General features: G+C 31.4%; 1 protein-coding gene across 2 annotated transcripts in view; it reads right to left on the reverse strand.

The window, feature by feature from the left end:
* LOC120412766 (D-beta-hydroxybutyrate dehydrogenase, mitochondrial) overlaps nt 1–23,030 on the reverse strand; it is a 117,255-nt gene that overhangs the window by 7,903 nt on the left and 86,322 nt on the right. For both annotated transcript variants that reach the window (XM_052708650.1, XM_052708649.1), the window contains one exon: nt 10,302–10,505. In XM_052708650.1, the coding sequence (XP_052564610.1) occupies nt 10,302–10,505 (204 nt within the window). The remainder of the gene's footprint in view (nt 1–10,301; nt 10,506–23,030) is intronic.

A 23,030-nucleotide genomic window follows, 5' to 3' on the forward strand; every position in this document is an offset into this window, starting at 1 on the left:
AATTTGCAGCCTGAAACGGTGATGAGATAGAAATTTGGTGTCAAAGAGACTTTTATGTAAAATTAGACGCCCGATTTGATGGCGTACTTAGAATTCCAAAAAACGTATTTTTTATCTCCCATTTTCCGTTACTCGACTGTAAAAGTTTTGGAACATGTCATTTTAAGGGAAATTTAATGTACTTTTCGAATCTACATTGACCCAGGAGGGTCATTTTTTCATTTAGAACAAAAATTTTCATTTTAAAATTTCGTGTTTTTTCTAACTTTGCAGGGTTATTTTTTAGAGTGTAACAATGTTCTACAAAGTTGTAGAGCATACAATTACAAAAATGTTGATATATAAACATAAGGGGTTTGCTTATAAACATCACGAGTTATCGCGATTTAACGAAAAACAAGTTTTGAAAAAGTTACTTTTTGCGTTTCTCTTTGTTTCGTCGTCCGTGTCTGTTGCGGGTGACCATGAACGGCCATGATCAACGACGACCAACATTTTCAAAACTTTTTTTTCGTAAAATCGCAATAACTCGTGATGTTTATAAGCAAACCCCTTATGCCTATATCTTAAAATTTTTGTAATTGTCTGTTCTACAACTTTGTAGAACATTGTAACACTCTTAAAAATAACCCTGCAAAGTTAGAAAAAACACGAAATTTCAAAATGAAAAATTTTGTTCTAAATGAAAAAATGACCCTTCTGGGTCAATGTAGATTCGAAAAGAACATTAAATTTCCAATAAAATGACATGGTCCAAAAATTTTTACAGTTAAGTAGCGGAAAATGGGAGAATTTTTAAAACTTTTTTAGTATTTTTTTCGAAAAAAATACGTTTTTTCGGAATTCTGAGTACGCCATCAAATTGGGCGTCTAGTTATACATAAAATTCCCTTTGACACCAAATTTCTATCTCATCACCGTTTCAGGCTGCAAATTATTGAAAAATACCTCTTTTTTCGCATGTTCAAAAAATGAAGGGGTCGTACCGTCCCTCCGTCACGAGATATCAAAAAACGGACCTAGGATTCGTGATCAGGGACAAAAAATACCCCTTAGGACAAAGTCTCACGCAAATCGAAGAGGGGTCGTGGCAACTGCTGTGTGAGTTGGCGGAGAATTACCCACATTCAAAAATCTGTACCTTTTGAAGGAATTTTTGATCGATTTGGTGTCTTTGGCAAAGTTGTAGGTATCGATAAAGACTACACCGAAAAAAAATGAAACACGGTAAAAAAAAATTGGTGATTTAACTTATTGTCACAAAAACTTGATCTGCAAAAAAATTATTCATTTTTTTCTATGTTTTAGGGGACATCAAATGCCAACTTTTCAGAAATTTCCAGATTGTGCAAAAAATCTTTGACCGAGTTATGAATTTTTGAATCAATACTGAATTTTTCAAAAAATCGAAATATTGCCCGCAATATTTTCAATGTTTTTAAATCAAGACTAACATTTCAAAAGGGCAAAATATTGAATCTTTGGCCCTTTTGAAATGTTAGTCTTGATTTAAACTTTTGAAAATATTGTTTTCAAAATGATCGGAAAATTTCACGAATGTTTCATATTTTAACATTGTAAATCGGACCATTAGTTGCTGAGATATCGATGTTAGAAAATAATGGGTTGTTTGGGTGAGACTTAGAAAATATCAATTTTCCTGTTTTTAAACCTTTGCATGGCAATTTCTCTTTAACTAAGGGTCGTATTACCAAAGTTCAAAAAGCAAAACATAGAGAATTTTCTCACTATTCAAAAATATTTTTTTTTTCAAAAGTTGGCAAACATGTTAATTAATTTAAAAAAATGTAAAACTGCGACTATCTTCAAAACATGTTGCCTAAAATGGCCCTTAACTTGAAAACGGTGCACTTTATCAAAATTTTGCTCAAGTTTTTTTGATTGCAAATTTGATTTTATATCGAAAAATGACGTTGAAAAACGTATGTTTCTTCGAAAAAAAACTCTAAAAAAGTTTTAAAACTCTCCCATTTTCCGTTACCTGACTGTAAAATTTTTTGGAACATGTAATTTTAAGGGAAATCTAATGTTCTTTTCGAATCTACATTGACCCAGAAGGGTCAATTTTTCATTTAGAGCAAAAATTTTCATTTTCAAATTTCGTGTTTTTTCTAACTTTGCAGGGTTATTTTTTTTAGAGTGTAATAATGTTCTACAAAGATGTAGAGCAGACAATTACAAAAATTTTGATACATAAACATAAACATCACGAGTTATCGCGATTTTACGAAAAAAAGTTTTGAAAAAGTTGGTCGTCGTCGATCATGGCCGTTCATCGTCACCCGCGACAGACACGGACGACGAAACAAAGAGAAACGCAAAAAGTTACTTTTTCAAAACTTTTTTTTCGTAAAATCGCAATAACTCGTGATGTTTATAAGCAAACCCCTTATGTTTATAAATCATTTTTTTTTTGTAATTGTCTGCGCTACATCTTTGTAGAACATTGTTACACTCTAAAAAGTAACCGTGCAAAGTTAGAAAAAAAACGAAATTTTAAAATGAAAAATTTAGTTCTAAATGAAAGAATTACCCTTCTGGGTCAATGTAGATTCGAAAAGAACATTAAATTTCCCATAAACTGACATAATCCAAAAATTTTTACAGTCGAGTAACGGAAAATGAGACAATTTTTAAACTTTTTTTGTGTTTTTTTCGATGAAAAATAAGTTTTTTCGGAATTCTGAGTACGCCATTAAATCGGGCGTCTAATTTTACATAAAAGTCCCTTTGACACCAAATTTCTATCTCATCACCGTTACAGACTGCAAATTATTGAAAAACACCTCTTTTTTCGCATGTTCAAAAAATGAAGGGGTCGTACCGCCCCTCCGTCACGGAATATCAAAAAAACGACCTCGGATTCGTGATCAGGGACAAAAGTTACCCTTTTGGACAAAGTTTCACGCAAATCGAAGAGGGGTCGGGGCAACTTTTCCCGATTTCGTGTGAGTTGGTAGAGAATTACGTAATAACCAAATCTTTTTAAAATTGAGTTGATTTAAAATATTGATAATATTTTCTAAACTTTGGGCAAATTTTTCTACTGTCATGAAATTGTATTACAATAATTCTAACCATCTTGTGTCAAACAATTTTTTTTTCAAGAGACCACTGTGAACTTTGAAACTAGCGAATGGACAATACGACAAATGCTTTTATTTTCTCTACAAAATTAATTGGAAGTGTTTTTGAATTGAGCTAGACAATTCCTAATACTGAGATATTTTATATTTTTCATTGAAACATACCGAAATTATTTGCTCATGGATTATTGATTGAAAATTCCAAATAAGTCACCCAATTTAGAACTAAAAATGTCTGATTTTTTACTGAATTTTAAAGATATTTTTTAAATTGTCTAAATCCCTACATTCAAATTGAAATCATTTTATGACAAACATTTTGTTTATTCTTTATTATTTTTATGACAAAAAAAAAATGCGCTCAATAGCTGCCAAACCTTAAAGAATTTAATTTTAAAATATGTTATTAAAATATATTATAACGCACATAAATCTGTAAAACAAAATTTCATATAAAAGCGAAATAGTCAGGATTAAAACAGTATAATAGTTAACAAAAAAAACTCTTTTTATTTAATGTAAATGAGTTCGAAAAATTTTTTGCGTTTGTTTTAAAAATGCGAAAAAAAATCAAAGAGGCTGCTAAAATTTTATTTAAACATTTATGCCCTCGATTCTAGTCATAGGGTTGTCCCTTTTGAATTTCAAATTTCATGCCATAATTTCATAATATTTTAGCAAAGTTTAAAAAAAAAATGCTTCATTATTAAGGGAAATTCTCATATTTGGCAGGTTAAGGATGCGATCCTAATTTTATCCAATTCTTTAAACTAATTTAAGAAAAAAATGCTTGCTCACTTCCACCTGATATTTCAATGAAATGTTGATGAGGACAAAATTTTAAATACAATTTTTATATGCTTTAGAAATCACGGGTTTTGTTTACTCTCTTCTGTTGTAAAAAAGCTGCTAAGAAAAAAATAACTTTTTTTTAAAATATGATTGCAAGAACTCAAAAAAAAGATTTTTAAACCCCAATTTGTTCAAAAGAACTGATCCGTTAAAAATACAAAACCACGCAAAAAATATGGACTCGTAAAAAATATAAATTCCTTATTTTTAGCAATAAATTTCCTATTCTATTTCTATGCAAATTTTCAACCAAAAAAAATCAGCGTTGAAAGATCTGCAATTTATTTTCCAACGGTACCTATTATTGCAAATTTCAACGCTCATCAGGTAGCCATAAATCATGAACGAATTGTTTTTTTTTAAATTTCGGTATAAAAAGTAAGAAACTGAATTGTGTGAAATTTAATAGTTTTTATTTATCCCTTATTTGATGTAATTTTATTCTGTGGAAAAAGTTAAGAAACCCAAAAATTAGAATGAAAATTGTCTCGCTTTTTGATGTACATTCAAGACTCGACTATCTGAAGTAGGGCGTCCGATTTTCCCGGGAAACAGGAAACATATTTTTGAAATCCCGGGTATTCTCGGGATCCTGGGATTTTTTTTTTCATGCAAATAAATCTATGTTTTCTATATATATGTTATGTTTTCTAAGCTTGAAATCATAGAATTAGCTCAATACAATTAATTGGTGATAATCTACACTTCAATATAAACAAGGATAGCAGTTTCTATAAAGCTTTAACACATTTTTTGTTCTTTGTTGTGCTTTGAATTTTAAATGCACCACAGTTTCTAACCCAATGCCGGGTCCGGTGGTTTAGTGGTTAGCGTGGTAGCCTTCAAACCCCAGTATGGCCTGGGTTCAATCCCAGACGGACCCGGTGGCATTTTTCGAGACGAGATTTGCCTGACCACGCCTTCTATCGGATGGGGAAGTAAAACGTCGGTCCATTAGCGTAAAAGAGGTTTTGAGTGACTCACCACACATAACCTTTGGACGCCTAGAAATGAGCAGAAACTTGCAACAGAGCCCACAAAAGACCCGGGGGTCGTTAAAGTGGATTGCTTTGCTTTTTGTGATTCAAATTAAATAAGTCTCTTATAAGTATCCTTTTTTTGTATAACATGAATAAAAAAGATTAAAAATTCTTAAAAATTGTGAAGCCAAAAATTTCAAAAGGGCACATAACTTTTGTAAACAAGAGTGTATCCCTTTCTCTCAAATGACAGCTAACATAAAGTGTGAGAGGAATACACTCTTGTTTACAAAAGTAATTTGCCCTAATCATATGGAAGGCATGATCACTAAAAATAGAAATTGACAAAAAATAAAGTGATACCAGTCCATGCAAAATTTTACATAAGTTCAGACTTTCATGTTTTAAATAAAAAATATTTTAAAAATTATCTTCAAGTCTCGCCACCAACTGGGGAAAATTGGGACTACAGTCTGCATAAGTACAGGAGATTTTAGAGTAATGAAAAAATCCTGATTTGCCACAGATGCCGGTGATTGATGAAAAAAATTTAATATTTATTTAAAAAAATTAAAATCATGAATAAACGTATATAACACAACATAATTTCAAAAATGTATAAAATTAAATAGAAAATATTTGAAGCTATAGGCATTTTGCGGATCTGTAAACTAAAATTATAACAATTTTCCCTTATGAGCCAATCATTGCTGATATATGCTGAGTAAAAAATTTAATGCGAGATTCTTATCGATAACTAAGTATTCCATTGTTGATCTTTTTTACAATTTATCTTAATTTGTAGACCAAAACTTGTTTTTTTTATATTTTGGGATTTTACGAGACAAAATATAAAAATTCCCGATTCGGGAATGCCAGGTTTTGGGAAAATCCCGGGAATTTTGTCCGGGGAATTCCCGGGATAGACACTCTAATCTGAAGCCTTGATTATCCGAAATACAATTATCCGAAGGTTGGATGGAACTTCAAATAATCGAAAAATAAAAACAGACCCCATTTAAGTCAAATTCTATTGGTTGATGACCTTTTGAGTTACCAAATGGATTTCTCCATATTGAATTAACGCCTTCTTGGATTTAAAAATTCTAAATCATTCAAAATAAACAACGGAAAAAATTTGCGATTCAACTGTCCGAAGTGATTTTTTTTCTAAGGCCTTCGGATAATCGGGTCTTAACTGTATAATACACTATAATCACATTTTTTCTGACATTCCATGTTCGCAGAACCCGAGCAGGGGTAAATAACACGGGAATACCATATTTTGGTATTACTTGGCATTATAACACATACCAAAATGTGCCCTTGGTTGCCCAATAATAGATGGTAAAATACCATGAAATAATACCAAAAAAATGTATGGGGAAGACCAAAGCAATACCAAAACCTGCCATTCCAAGGGCAAATCAATACCAGACAAAAAACAACTATCCGGGTAAATAAAAATCTCATTGGACAAATAACAATGAGAATTCTCTATAGGATTACAGCTGGAATTCAATTTGGCTAATGGGATTGCTGTGAGAAATGGGTAGAATTTTGATGCTATATTTAAATCCTTCGAACAGGCAGGAAAACGAAGTCTTGCTTTGGAGAGCCAAAAAATATCAGGTAAAGAAAACTAGAGGAATACTGGAATCGAACTCATGACAGATAAGGGGCAGACACCATTTTAGCTACCCGTTTACCAACTGAGCTATCAACGCTTGTTGAAAACGAGCTGCTGCTGCATCAACATGTTTTAGCTGCAGGCAAAAATATCACGAAATTCAAAGAAAGAGAAATAAACTAAACCAGAACGAGAAAGGCTATAGCCCAGGCAGCGTGGCATTTGTCGTGGGATTTTCGAGGATGGATGATTCCAACTTAATAGGATTCAACACAAACCCAATATTAAAAGGATTTTAGAACGAAGTTCGAATACCACATGCATACCAACATGTTGGTATTGAATGAATTATTTTATCAAATTAACAAAGATTGACATTATTTTTTTGAGTTTATCGATTATGATGAAAATAGGCAAACAATGTTAAGTAAAATCCATTCTAAAATTTAAAAATTTTCACGTTTAACCTTTTGTTGTCGTAAAGTTAATCGTCTAAATATATAAATGCTTTTCTCATCATTTTCAAATGCATCAGCATACTTTTAAAGAATGTTAAACATCATTTTAAATAGATTTTTTTTATTAAATCACCATTATATTATAATATTTTATTTAAAATATCTTTACAATACCAATGTATGGTATTCCCTTATTTATAAAGATCATTAAATTATTTTTTTAGACCAAAATAAAATAGTTGGCTTTTATTTGGAGTAGATTTGCGTTTTTAAGTATGTAAGTAAGTAACAGTATGTCAAAATTCGTCATTTTCTAAAAATTTACCCAATAACAAAACAATACCAAATTTTTTTTTTTTTTTTTTTGGGAGGGTGATCCAGCCGCACATCGTTGATGTCGAAACCTCTAAACTGGGCCCTCGTCCTGTCACGTCCGTCAGTAGTCTTGTCGTACATTACAACTAGAATCAGATCTGCCAATGAATTAGTACACTTCGACCAAATAAACACTGACGCTGTATGGATCTGACTCTAGAATAAATGCACAGTTGTGTGTTATTCATAAGTCCAAAATGTTCAATTATTCATATAAGTCCAAATATTCATTTGCGGATAACTACCTAACTTGAATTGAATACAAGATTTAAAGCAAGCTATCCGAAAGCTACTCTTATCTCAAATCCCCGACATTTTAATTAATAGCCAAAAAAACGTTTCTTGTAAAACCTGTCTGGCTTCCTAAAAAAAAAATAAAAATAAAAAAAAAAAAACAAAAAAATGAATAACAGTTCATATTTTACAAGTCGTGAATTGAAAAAGAGACGACCATTTGATCGTCAGAATTCCAGTAGATCCTAGATTCGCAACAATGGTCGATACAATCATAATCCGACAACCGTTAGTTCAACAGATCAACGAATTTAGTCCGATATCATTTCACTATTGATTGATCGAGACTCTATGGGAATTTTGACAAATCAGAATGGTTTTATGCTACTTGAATGAAAATCACCGATTCTGATAGAATTACTAAATTCACTATTCCTTATTTTGTCCCTAAATAACTAAAGGCAAAATATAAAAAGTTGATATTTATAGTTAAAATCCTAAATTCTACAAAAACTAAATATCAAAAAACCCGCATCCTAACCTGACACCCACATTAAGATAGGGAAAAATCACATATGTTCATTGTACAAATGTGATATTTCCACTATCGGAGAACCTCCTTGTCTCGATGACAACTTACCGGCCATCGATTAAGCCCTGAGACTGCGCCAAAGTGGGTTCTCGCAGCATGAAGTGGTGTCCATGTGTAAAAATGGAAGCTTCAGCAATATACTGAACCCTTCGATTTTAATTCCACATCGAATCAAATCATACTCTTTGCCAAACAAGCATCAAACCTATGATACTCATTATGACAAAGCCCAGGGAACAAAACAATACCAAAATTTGGTATAATACCAATGATTAGTATTAACTTACACTTTAGACATTTTTTCAAGGGCTCGCGAAAACCAAAATTTGGTATTGATACCATTGAATGGTATTATTTTGCATTTCCCTTGTTATTTACCCATGCTCGGGAAGTTGAATTACCATGACTTTTTGACTGTGTTAAAAAATAAAACGTTACTTAATCCAACATTCCCCCTTAAAATGTTTAACAAATGAACTTTGTTACTCATTTCTTTTGATAGGGTTCGTAGACCTTCAATATTTCTGGCTCATCGGCATGGTCTGATAAAAAAACATATTCAACGATAGTTCGCATGGAAGATTCAGACAATATTTCTATAACAATACAATATAATCCGGCCTCCAAAAAGTGTTTAAATAACACTTAAGGGTGCACAGCAACTAAGGAAGTTGATGTCTTCTTATTCCAAAATTGTCAAACTTACGGACCCAATCCTGCAATAACGGGATTGTAAAATTAATCAAACTTTGTTGTAAATTACTTTGTGGACAGTAGTTTAGGGGATGAATAACAAAATATGTCGATAGTACCCGTAGTTTTGAAGATACTAAAATGTCTGTAACAAAAATCTGGGTGCAAAAGCTCTGGCTGATGTGCACCGTTAAGTGCTAATAACTTTTGATAGGGTTGTCAGATCTTCGATGTTTTGTGCTCATTTGAAAGGTCTTTCGATTATCTAACTAACAATGGGTCGCATGATGGACCCGGAAATCATTTTTAATGAAATATCTGAGATCCGGCCTCCAAAAAGTGTATAAATAACACTTAAGTGCTAAAAACTTTTGATAAGGTTGTCAGATCCTCGATGTTCTAGGCTCATTTGGGAGGTCTAACTAACGACAGGTCACATGATGGACCCGGACATAATTTTCATTGAAATATCTGAGATCCGGCCTCCAAAAAGTGTATAAATAACACTTGAGTGCTAATAACTTTTGATAGGGTTGCCAGATCTTCATTTTTTTTGGCTCATTGGAAAGTTCTTTTTAAAACCTTTCTAAAAATGTATAACATGATAGGTTTTCTTGCAAAAACCACCCTTTTTACAATCTTCCGGACATACGCCAAAATCGTTTTTTTAGCATAACTTTTGAAGTACTTAACTAAACTTGCTGATTTTAATTAGAGCCTATGGGACCCCAAGACGGATCGGATGAGACTAATACGATCAAAATCCGTTCATCCAGTCCGGAGATAATCGAGTGACAATTTTTTTGTCCACCCACCTACACACATCCACACAGACATTTGCTCAGAACATGATTCTGAGTCGATATGTATACGTGAAGGTGGGTCTACGAGGTCAAATTAATAAGTTCATTTTTCGAGTGATTTTACAGCCTTTCCTCAGTAAGGTGAGGAAGGCAAAAAAAGAGAGAAAAGAGTATTTAACCATTTCTTTGTGTCAAGAGAAGAGTTTCAGTGAAATGTTAAGTCATAGGATTGTTACAACATGCATTATTGTGTTAACGTTTGCATTGTTTACTGACAAAAGGAAAAGTTTGTTCAATGCGTCTGCAAACTCTTGCTATTTAATTGTTTGCATTGTAAACTTTCACCCCTTGTTGAGTATTGTTTTATTGAATGGTACAGTTGAGTTGAAACCTATCAAGAAAGTGGTGTTATTTCATAATATGTAAGCTCATCTTGTAGTAATAACAAATACAATTTCTTTTGTAAAACGATAGAAATTCAAAGAGAGTCTTACGTGGGATTGAAATTAATTGAAAATAAGCATTAACAATTTTGAAATGGTTATCCCACATTACAAAACCCCCCGTTCCAACTAACCTGCACCTCCGAGGTCACGTCCAGCTGAAGGACCTTCAGCCGGCCCGAGCACAGCGCCTTCAGCATACCAGCTTCGTCGTTATCCTCCAGCTTCTTGAACCCGGCAAACACCTTGAAGCCGAGATCGTCGAGCCGCTTGGCCAGGGCACGGGCCAGGGCCGACTCGCAGCCGGTGATGAGGACGCCCTTGCCCAGCGCGGAAACCTGAAGAACGAGAAAAAAATGAAGACTTGAATTAGAGCAGTTTTACAGTGATAAAGAATCAGAATGTAATCTTTGGCAGTGATTGGAGGTCAAGGCCTCCCCGGATTGTCAGCCTCATCATGGCAGGATTTTCTTGTCGCAACATAATCACAGGTTGGCCCAAGAACAGCTTGTGAACATGCCAAGGAATGTGGAGATCCTTCCTTGTCGTCTGAGTCTTGCTTAATGTGGAAAATTCCATGGAAAATTGCAAAATTTTAAAATTGACCAAAATTCTAAATTTATAAGCATTTTTTCACCATTTGGAGTGGAACTTTCCGGTTGAGGAAAATTTGCCAAATGCTTTCCGTCCCAAATTATGTTTACATAAATTTAGGGATGGAATGTGGGTGGGACGGAAGGAAAAAAGCTAAAAGGGAAGAGCTGGTTGATATTTACATAAAAATTACTCGTACAATTTATTCATTTCAATCTGCCTGGCTGGCTCGCTGGCTGAGGCTGCTGCTGGCAAAGATCTAGAAGGACAGCTCTCTTGAAGGAACGATTTTGATCCTTTTTTTCTGAGGATGGTTTTGGGAATTTGGTTCAGGTTTGTTTCGGAGCGGTGGGTTTCGGTACAACCCCAGGTGAAATGCTGATTGCGGCAAGATTGCTTTAACGAGGTTCGAGATTTTGGGTGGGGGGGACAAAAATAGAGGACCTCGTTCTGGGAAGGTTGGACACTGAAGACGATGTGGATGTCTGTGGAATCATTTGAGCAGTACGATTTTTGAGTTGCAATTTAAGGAATTTGATGGAGTGGATCCTGAGAGGATTGACATTTAATGGATGCTTGAGTTTGATTCTTTTTGTGGTTTTATTTGCACTTGATACATTCGTATTTGGATTTACTTTATTACTAGCAATTAATTGCACTTTGTTTCAATGAATCTTTTTTTTTTGCTTTTCTAATTGTTGGATAAGCTTTATTATTTCTAAATCCAGAGCTTTTCTCTCTTTATCAACTTTCCTAGCAATTTGAGTAAGTTATTGCTGATTTAATCTTACCATTGCAAAAGCAAAATTCTTAGACGGATGCCGACTTTGGGGTAGTACGTTTTTTTGTAATTTTTGTAATTTTTGTAATTTTTGTAATTTTTGTAATTTTTGTAATTTTTGTAATTTTTGTAATTTTTGTAATTTTTGTAATTTTTGTAATTTTTGTAATTTTTGTAATTTTTATAATTTTTGTAATTTTTGTAATTTTTGTAATTTTTGTAATTTTTGTAATTTTTGTAATTTTTTGTAATTTTTGTAATTTTTGTAATTTTTGTAATTTTTGTAATTTTTGTAATTTTTGCATTTTTTGTAATTTTTGTAATTTTTGTAATTTTTGTAATTTTTGTAATTTTTGTAATTTTTGTAATTTTTGTAATTTTTGTAATTTTTGTAATTTTTGTAATTTTTGTAATTTTTGTAATTTTTGTAATTTTTGTAATTTTTGTAATTTTTGTAATTTTTGTAATTTTTGTAATTTTTGTAATTTTTGTAATTTTTGTAATTTTTGTAATTTTTGTAATTTTTGTAATTTTTGTAATTTTTGTAATTTTTGTAATTTTTGTAATTTTTGTAATTTTTGTAATTTTTGTAATTTTTGTAATTTTTGTAATTTTTGTAATTTTTGTAATTTTTGTAATTTTTGTAATTTTTGTAATTTTTGTAATTTTTGTAATTTTTGTAATTTTTGTAATTTTTGTAATTTTTGTAATTTTTGTAATTTTTGTAATTTTTGTAATTTTTGTAATTTTTGTAATTTTTGTAATTTTTGTAATTTTTGTAATTTTTGTAATTTTTGTAATTTTTGTAATTTTTGTAATTTTTGTAATTTTTGTAATTTTTGTAATTTTTGTAATTTTTGTAATTTTTGTAATTTTTGTAATTTTTGTAATTTTTGTAACTTTTGTTTTTTTGTAATTTTTGTAATTTTATCAATGGTGATAAAATCAAATAAATTTTCAACATATTCATCAACTTTTCTTAATTTAACTTTATAAAAAATTAAAAAAAATTGCTTAAATTATTTAATTATCATAGTTTTTTTCTCTTTGTTTAATTCAAATAATTTTGAAGAATTGTACATGTTAGAAAGAATGCAGTATAAAGTTAAAATAATTGAAAATTCCTTCTCTTTTTACTTTTTTTTATTTGAAATACACAAAAACTTATTTGAAAAATTAAACAAAAACCACAAAAAAAAACTTCGTATTATTTAAAAAGAATGCAAAACTCAGCAAAGTTTTATTTATCATATTGAAAGAATACAAAATCTCACAGTTATCCTTTTATGAATAACCGAATATATTATATTCATCATTCTTTGAAAAATCTCTACTCAAATTTATAAACAAATGAAATGCAAAAAATCTAATAAAAAAAAATTAAAGTTTGATTAAGAAAATTTATTTGTTTTTCATTTTTGCTTCCTTCATATCGGTTTGGAGATTTTTATCCGTTTAACAAAATGTTGTTTTTCACAGTTATAAATAGGTTAATGAGAAGTGATCAAGCACATTTCTATCAAAACTTTGACAAAACAGTTTGTAAGAATAGTGAGCATTTTGGAAATTATACGGAATTCGAGTCTTTAACCTGCTAAACATTGCCAAACATCTAAGAATGTCTCCAATTAGCATACTTTATTAATATTTTTTTTACATACGTACAAATTAGAAAAAAAAAGTTTAAACATTAATTTTGCCGAAAAAGAGCTAAAATAATAAAAAAAATATAAAAATAAAAATACTGTAATAATACAAATCAACCATCCTTATCAAGCAAAATTTACAACGCCATTTCTGGCTCCTCATAATCCAGCTGGGCCACAAAATAATGGCCCAAGAAAAACTAACAAAACCGAAAACCACGTTTCGCGGATCGATAAAGAACCCCGCTCATAGTTATAGCTAAAGTCATAGCTTGCATAGTTCCCAAAACAGTGAATGAATTTGGCTGTGATGGAACGTTGTATAAGAAGGGAGAGACTACGACTGTCAACTAAACAAGGCTCAGCCCACACAAACTGTCACAAACACACACACCAACAAACCCACACCCACCCATCCATCCAAACCGACTCGAAGCTTCTTGAGATATCTGGGATCTACGATTTTTCGGACATTCCCTTAAGCTGGTCCTCCCTGCCTCAACAAACGAAAAAAAAAGGAGCCCTTTTGCGAGACTGTGGCGACGTAAAATGTTATGAATGAAATCAACCCTCCCCCCAACCCGCTGCGCTGCTAGGACGAAATCAATGAATGAAAAAAGAAAAAGCGCGCGCGGAAAAATTGTGGTGAGTCACACGTACAAACACACAGATATTCTGGTTTTATCAGACAACAGACGCACGTGGGAAGAAAAATTTGGCGCCATTCGATGTCACACTATCGACGTTCGAGTTATGGAGGTGGCATAAGAATGATGGCAGAACAGGAAGCAAGGAAAACTGGTGACGATGTTGGGGTGGAAAATTAGTGGCTTTTCAATTGAGTGGATGGGAATGTTGAATGTTTGTTCTGGTTATTTAAAAAAAAAAGTCTTATGCCATTCAATTAATCTATTGATAGTTTTAAAAATTGAATTTATTGAGAAAATTGTTTTTTTATTGTTTTTTATATTTTATATAAGACAGACTTGATTTTTTCAGTCTCGTTAATATTTTTACCGAATTGCTCGTCCAATTTCCCATAAGATTGTCTTAGACCACTTTTTAAAATAACTATCCAGGTTACTAACATCCACTGAACTACACTGAAAATAATATTCTGTTATCAGTTATTAGCAATGTAATTAGCTTATATCTGTAAGCCCATACTTCCAATTGAAATGTGGTCAAAGACAAACTTATGGGAAATAGGACGAGCCATACGGTAAAAATATTTACGAGACTGAAAAATGAAGTCTGTCATATAAAAATTGTCAAATTGCCATTTTACATCATCCTTTTTCTATACAAATCTCTATACAATTTTGAATAATCGAAAATCGCTATCATGAGAAAAGCTTTTCTGATCAATTTGGTGTCTTCACCAAAGTTGTAGCTTATGATTTTTAGAAAATAATAGATATGCACATTTAAAAAAAATTGCACCCGAAAAAATGTTGTTTTTTAATATGGATTTTTACAACTAAAAATTGAAATCACAAACTTATAATTTTCATTTCTTTTAATTTTTTTTATGGATTTTTCTTAAAAAAGGCATGTTTTACGCTAGAGTTTAAGATGGTGCAAAATTTTGAACTAGAAACGTAATTTGAAAAATAAATGATTTTCTGGAAAAAAATCAGAAATATTGCCAAATAAAATTTAAGAAATCATTTTTAGATGCCAAATAAAATTTGAAATCGAAAATGACTTCAAACATGTTTTATATAAAGTACACCATTTTTTTAAGTTTAAGATAAAGCCCCTCTGCAAAATTATTTTATTTTCATTTTCGACCTAATTTAATTTAAAAAATTTTATAAACAATAGTTAGAAAAGACATGTTTTGCAAGCATTCTCTTAAAATTTACTGTTTATAGTACATTCTGATTTTTCACCAACTATAGCAAAAATGATATGCTAAAAAGTGTCTGGATTTTGAATCCTGACGTTATTGGTTCGATTAAAAAAAACTTTCATAACATGTTTTGCACTTTTCTATCAAAATAATAAGAAATTATAAAAAAAAACATTTTGCCCTGCATATATAAATGCTCAAATTAAGTATTTTGAGCAAATTTTGAGCAGATTCCAAAAACTCTATTTTTTATGGAAAAGTGCAGAAAATCTGAGATTTTTTAAAGTATTCAAATCGAATTAATCATTTCCTAGATACCACAAAAAAAAAATTAAGGCACTGAGAAAAAATAATTTTTCAAAAAATTAAATTTCGATAGGCTGTATCTCAACAGATCAACAAAGTAAAAAACAACATTTTGAAAATATGTATGTCAGAGTGCCTTCAAGAATTATGTTTCAAAAAACTGCACATTTTTAGGAAAATGTGATCTATTAATGCTTTTTAATTGAAAAAGTTGAACTTTATCAAAAAGCGTGTTTTTGATTTCAAATTTCATTTTTCAACTCAACATAAGTTTAAAAATTTTGATTGATTTTGAATTTTGAATATTAATTTGAATTTTGATTGATTTTGCAACTCAAAAAATTTTGATTGATTTTGAATTTTGAATATTAATTTTAATTTTGATTAATTTTGCAACGCAAAATAAGTTTTAAAATTTTAATTGACAATATTTTTGATTTTTTTCCATGAATCACCATTTTTCAAATGACAACTTTTCATCGATCTTAACTTAAGACCATGAGATGCAATTTGCATTTTCTCAAAATAAACCAAAACTTTCTAAAATTAAAAAAAATATTTATCTGGGGAAGTCAATTTTCAGGTTGAGAATTGCTCAAATCTGATCTGTAAACTCTGTCTTACTATCCTTTTGTCAGAGCAAACAGAAGATGCTGAAAATATTCATAAATTACTCAAAGTTGTGAATTACGCAATGCTATTCAGATGTATTTTTTTAATTAGGCCGCTGCAAATATTTTCATGCAATGGTTATGATTTTTAGCATGTTAGGACTCATTTGAGAATATATTCAAATGCAAACTAACTTCCGATGTATAGTATCACAAAAAAAATCCCCAATTTTTTAAGATGTCTTGATTAAAAAAAATGACTGCTAATTATCTGTACTGGTTTACAATTCATTAAAAAAATATGTTTTAAACAGAGTTTGTCAATATTTTTTGTAATTGTTCCCTCTTCACTTCGTTCTTGGTTGAAATCAAGTTACATAAACTTTTGAAATAATTTCAAAATTTTATTATCTGATCTAATCTACACAAACGCAGTCAGTCCGATGAAAGCATGCTGGAAAGTCTTGTGTTCAAAGCATGTTCCAAGAACTTTTCTTGTCAATGCGGATCACATTTCACAGAATCTACAGGGGAGGAAGGCTCCCATAAACTTTTGAAAATATTTTCAACGGCAATTTTTAGAAGGAAAAAAAATCACAAAAATATTTCAGAAAATTAGATTTCGAAAACACTTTTATTTTTAATCAAACCAAAAGTTGCCAGTTTGCCACAACTCTTCCAAAGATACTAAAGCTCCAAACTTCACAATTTTTCGAAAAATCTTGTTGGGCCAGATCATCTAAAAAACTGCCATATTTTTAATTAGCAGATTCTGGAATTAACTTTAAACGTATTTTTTAACCTTTCTACAGTTATTTCAGTTTTGATAGTGTTGACAAATGTTTAATTTTTCTGGTAAATCAGAAAGTCGCTATTTGTTTTCTAGAAAACAAATAATCAAACAAATCCTAAAACATCAAATTTTAATAACTCAATGATCAGAACCACCCTACTTCCACAACCACCCCTCACCAGACCTGTTTAGTGACGCGCAACACACCGCCGCTGACATTTGGCTTGTACGGAACGTCGCAGTTTTGGGAATTTCATTGATGGTGTCACCTCCACGGCTGGTGCTACGCAGAGGTGGTGTGTATGCTTTCAACATGAATGAAATTCAACACCACCACCGTCAGCGGTTGTGGGAGCAAAAAAAAAAAAGCGTAAACGTGAATGGATTTTGAATGATTTTTTTTTTTTCTAAAAAAAAAGAAGAGCAATTCTCTGAGATTTCGGTCATTCGATTTTTTCTGTATTTTTTAATCCGGCTGAAACTTTTTTGGTGCCTTCGGTATGCCCAAAGAAGCCATTTTGCATCATTAGTTTGTCCATATAATTTTCCATACAAATTTGGCAGCTGTCCATACAAAAATGATATGTGAAAATTCAAAAATCTGTATCTTTTGAAGGAATTTTTTGATCGATTTGGTGTCTTCGGCAAAGTTGTAGGTATGGATATGGACTACACTGAAAAAAAATGGTACACGGTAAAAAAAAATTTGGTGATTTTTTATTTAACTTTTTGTCACTAAAACTTGATTTGCAAAAAAACACTATTTTTAATTTTTTTTATTTTTCGATATGTTTTAGAGGACATAAAATGCCAACTTTTCAGAAATTTCCAGAATGGGCAAAAAATCTTTGACCGAGTTATGATTTTTTGAATCAATACAGATTTTTTCAAAAAATCGAAATATTGGTCGCAAAAATTTTTCAACTTCATTTTTCGATGTAAAATCGAATTTGCAATCAAAAAGTACTTTAGTGATTTTTTGATAAAGTGCACCGTTTTCAAGTTATAACCAATTTTAGGTAACTTTTTTGAAAATAGTCGCAGTTTTTCATTTTTTTAAATTAGTGCCCATGTTTGCCCATCTTTGAAAAAAATATTTTTGAAAAGCTGAGAAAATTCTCTATATTTTGCTTTATTGAACTTTGTCGATACGACCCATAGTTGCTGAGATATTGCCATGCAAAGGTTAAAAAACAGGAAAATTGATGTTTTCTAAGTCTCACCCAAATAACCCACCATTTTCTAATGTCGATATCTCAGCAACTATAGGTCCGATTTACAATGTTAAAACATGAAACATTCGTGAAATTTTCCGATCTTTTCGAAAAAAATATTTTCAAAAATTTAAAATCAAGACTAACATTTCAAATGGGCGTAATATTGAATGTTTAGCCCGTTTGAAATGTTAGTCTTGATTTTAAATTTTTGAAAATATTTTTTTCGAAAAGATCGGAAAATTTCACGAATGTTTCATGTTTTAACATTGTAAATCGGACCTATAGTTGCTGAGATATCGACATTAGAAAATGGTGGGTTATTTGGGTGAGACTTAGAAAACATCAATTTTCCTGTTTTTTAACCTTTGCATGGCAATATCTCAGCAACTATGTGTCGTATCGACAAAGTTCAATAAAGCAAAATATAGAGAATTTTCTCAGCTTTTCAAAAATATTTTTTTCAAAGATGGGCAAACATGGGCACTAATTTTAAAAAATGAAAAACTGCGACTATTTTCAAAAAAGTTACCTAAAATTGGTTATAACTTGAAAACGGTGCACTTTATCAAAAAATCACTAAAGTATTTTTTGATTGCAAATTCGATTTTACATCGAAAAATGAAGTTGAAAAATTTTTGCGACCAATATTTCGATTTTTTGAAAAAATCTGTATTGATTCAAAAAATCATAACTCGGTCAAAAATTTTTTGCCCATTCTGGAAATTTCTGAAAAGTTGGCATTTTATGTCCTCTAGAACATATCAAAAAATAAAAAAAATTAAAAATAGTGTTTTTTTGCAAATCAAGTTTTAGTGACAAAAAGTTAAATAAAAAATCACCAAATTTTTTTTTACCGTGTATCATTTTTTTTCAGTGTAGTCCATATCCATACCTACAACTTTGCCGAAGACACCAAATCGATCAAAAAATTCCTTCAAAAGATACAGATTTTTGAATTTTCACATATCATTTTTGTATGGACAGCTGCCAAATTTGTATGGAAAATTATATGGACAAACTAATGATGCAAAATGGCTTCTTTGGGCATACCAAAGGCACCAAAAAAGTTTCAGCTGGATTAAAAAATACAAAAATTAAAATTAAAGAAAAAAGACCGATTCCGTAGAGAACTGCTCAGAAGGAATAATTGTCAAATTTTCATAAATACACTATCTTAAATTAAATCTATTGGAATAAATATAAGAAAAAAAATTCTTTACCAGAATCCTCGCCAAACAAAATGACTCAATAGCTGCAAAGATGGTGTCCCCAACCAGTCTGTGCGTGGGCGGTCAAATCTTCCCTTCTCCTCCCCAACCCCCGCAAGAAGACGCAAACAAAAAAAGGATTTCCCAGCCAACGCCGGGCTCGGTCCGTCCATCGGGACCAGACTCAAGGATCATCACGGCCGCATGGAGGCTGCCGATGGCCATTCTGAATGTCAAATGAGATGTGGGAACCCCGCCACCACCCTCGGATAATTCTCCAAACTAAGATGGCAGACTGCGAAACTTGAAACTAGGATGCCACTTTTGAGTGGATCTTTGTCTGAAGCGCGGGAAAAGCTTGCAAACACCGACGTGGGTTGTTCTGAAAAAGAGTGGGGAGGGAGCGACATTTCCATACTTCTTTTTCTCGCAAAAGCTGATGTGGGTTGTACGAGCTCAGCTGCATCAACGAGTTGAGCGTAACATTTTCTTTAAGGATGATGGTGCGGTTCATGCGTTAGTCCTTGAAACGGGTGTCAATTGGCAAATTGATGCTGGGACAAGTTGGAAAGTTTTTCTTAAGGTCGCTCAAGAGCTTCTTCAAACTTGTAGAGGACTTTCTTTACTTATTTTCTTTAGGGTGACGTAAGACCTTTTCTAGACAAGTCTTAAGAAACTCAGAACAAAGTTATGACAGAATGTAACAGTTCAACACTTACCAATGTCAGACTCGAACCAGCTCCATCTGGAACCACTTTAATCACCAAAAACTTACCTGATCAAGTTCATTCACCGCAAGACTTGCCCCTCCCTACCAAAATCTTGAAGTCCGTACTAGAAAGCTAGTTTGCCCAAACTCACGTTAATCAGCGCCTAATCACTACGCCTCGCTCATGATTGTCTTAATTTCCTCCCAAAGAGTCAGAATCTCACCCGTCTTGAACTAATCAGCATGTAAATTTCCACAACTTGCCTCGGTCGGAAAAATTACCGCACAACCACCGAATCAAAGCTGTACTGGGTGACGACAAGACCTCCGAATCACCGGGGACAGAAATTACGGCACGTTCTGCGGTGGTGGGTTCTGCTCAGTTCTAACTCCCTTCTCAGTGGGAGTTGTTGTTATTCAAATCAGTTCGCTCCCCCTTGAGGTGAGGTCCTTGGAGCAACACCCACTTGAGTTTGGGCACCACCACCTAGGATAGGTCACCGAGGTCGGTTGTGGGTTTTTGTGGAAAATCTTTTTCTTGTTGGGGTTGCGGGGAAGTCTTTCTTACGGTGTGGATTTGCATTTTCTGGTAACGACCAACGGGAGGTTGCTTGTTCTTTCGATCTTAATTAAGGCGCATCTAATTTCTTGGTGTCTGGAGATTTGTGACTTTTGGAATCCGAATTTTTAAAATTGTGAGTCTCTTAGATTTAGAATTTCTATAAGAACACTAGGTATCATGGACTATCTGTAGAGAAAGGATGAATCGTAAAAAGTTTCGGTAAATTTATCAAAAATAAAACAAAACTTTGTAGATTTGACAGTAGGAACTAGTCAACAAAAGTAAGCAGATTTTTTTAAATTGGCAACCTGGAAAAATACTGTTGGTTTTGAAATTCAGTAATTTTTATTCATCCTTTTGACTGGTTCAGCTTGTACTTCTGCTAGTCTTTGTAGGTTGTTTGGTTAATCCAGCTACTAACCTAATGGTTCTTAATGGAATTGTTTGAAATCCGAAAAATCTAAAATCTGTAATAAAATCTTTGTTTTGTTTTATATTACACACTTGAAATACCTAAACAACTTACAGTACAAAAAAAATCTTAATAAACTGACAATCAAAAAAAAAATAAACTGTAAATGCATAAAATACTTAAAATGCATAAAATACTATAAAGACTATAAGTATAAGTAAAATACTTAAAATACTTGAAATACTTAAAATACTTAAAATACTTAAAAAATACTTAAAATTCTTAAAATTCCAAATTTAAATAAAAAATAATAAATTTTTAAAATTCTTTAAATTTTTAAAAAAATTTAAATTCTTAAAAATTTTAAAATTCTTAAATTTTTAAAATTCTTAAATTTTTTAAAATTCTTTAAATCATTAAATTCTTAAAATTCTTAAAATTCTTAAAATTCTTAAAATTCTTAAAATTCTTAAAATTCTAAAAAAATCTTTAAATTCTTAAAATTCTTAAAATTCTTAAAATTCTTAAAATTCTTAAAATTCTTAAAATTCTTAAAATTCTTGAAATTCTTAAAATTCTTGAAATTCTTAAAATTCTTAAAATTCTTAAAATTCTTAAAATTCTTAAAATTCTTAAAATTCTTAAAATTCTTAAAATTCTTAAAATTCTTAAAATTCTTAAAATTTTTAAAATTCTTAAAATTCTTAAAATTCTTGAAATTCTTAAAATTCTTAAAATTCTTAAAATTCTTAAAATTCTTAAAATTCTTAAAATTCTTAAAATTCTTAAAATTCTTAAAATTCTTAAAATTTTTAAAATTCTTAAAATTTTTAAAATTCTTAAAATTCTTAAAATTCTTAAAATTCTAAAAATTCTAAAAATTCTAAAAATTCTAAAAATTCTAAAAATTCTAAAAATTCTAAAAATTCTAAAAATTCTAAAAATTCTAAAAATTCTAAAAATTCTAAAAATTCTAAAAATTCGTAAAATTCTAAAAATTCGTAAAATTCCTAGAATTTTAAAATTCTTGAAAATTTTATCTAAAAATGCTCAACTCTCAAACGTGAAGAAGAAGTACTCAACCCTTGAAATCCGTAATAGAAGCGCAATAGAGCAGCTCCCTAGCATTGCCTACCCAAAGGCGCATTGCCCAAACCAACGTTACAAGCCGTTACGAAAGACATTTCTCGACTCAACTCGTCATTCAAGTCACGCTCGGTTCAAGCACATTTTACTGCCTCAGTCGTAGAATACCAAAACAATACGGAACTAGCCGACACAAAAGTCCCAAAATTTTGATTCCGTTGAAGATCTTTGTCTTTATTATTAGGGATCGGCTTCTTGTGAGGCACACTCAATCGATAGATCGGCTTACGTGAGCGGGGTTCTGATTGGGGAAGGATCAATGCGCGGGATAAAAAAATCAAAAAGAAGTTCCAAAATTTAGCGAAAATATGCAACATCACTGTGATAAGCAGTTTTGGCGAGAATATTCCCGTTGAGAGTGAGATTTACGGTACGGGTCAACACAAACAAAGAATTCCCGAAACATTTGCATTTTATATGCAAAATTCTGCTTTCCAAAATTTCGCAAACGATTAAGATTATGTTTTGGACTGCTTGAACTAACGTCATCGCCCTCTTTTTCTGCAAGTCATCCCAACCAAGTTAGTTCTTGGGAAAGAAACTGGTATTTTTTCTAATTTATTGTTACCATCGTTTTTTTTCGTTCTACGCTCATTTTGATGGGTCCAATCAAGCGTGTACGACTGAGAATTTGGCTAATTTAAGCTAAATCGCAAATGTTCGGTCTGTTCTGACTGTCAGAGAATCTTCACAACTAACCCTGTGGACAAAAACAATTTGATCGGTGTTTTGCTACGCTAATGGGACGCAGTAACCCATTTAAGTTTAGCGTGTAAAAAGTGAGCTTTTTGCGTCAAAGGACTTTCAGAGTACGTTTTAATTCACGGGAGCAATGAACTGGTTAACAAAGGAGATTTAGTATGACGTCTCAAGTACGGACTTCTAGGATAAGGTACTAAGTGGAATAATGTATCATTTATTTACAAAGGATTATCAGAAACTCAAGATTTTTTTTGTATTTTTGTATTTTTGTATTTTTGTATTTTTGTATTTTTGTATTTTTGTATTTTTGTATTTTTGTAT

The sequence above is a fragment of the Culex pipiens genome, chromosome 2 (genome assembly GCF_016801865.2).
Source record: "Culex pipiens pallens isolate TS chromosome 2, TS_CPP_V2, whole genome shotgun sequence".
Lineage (NCBI taxonomy): Eukaryota > Metazoa > Arthropoda > Insecta > Diptera > Culicidae > Culex > Culex pipiens.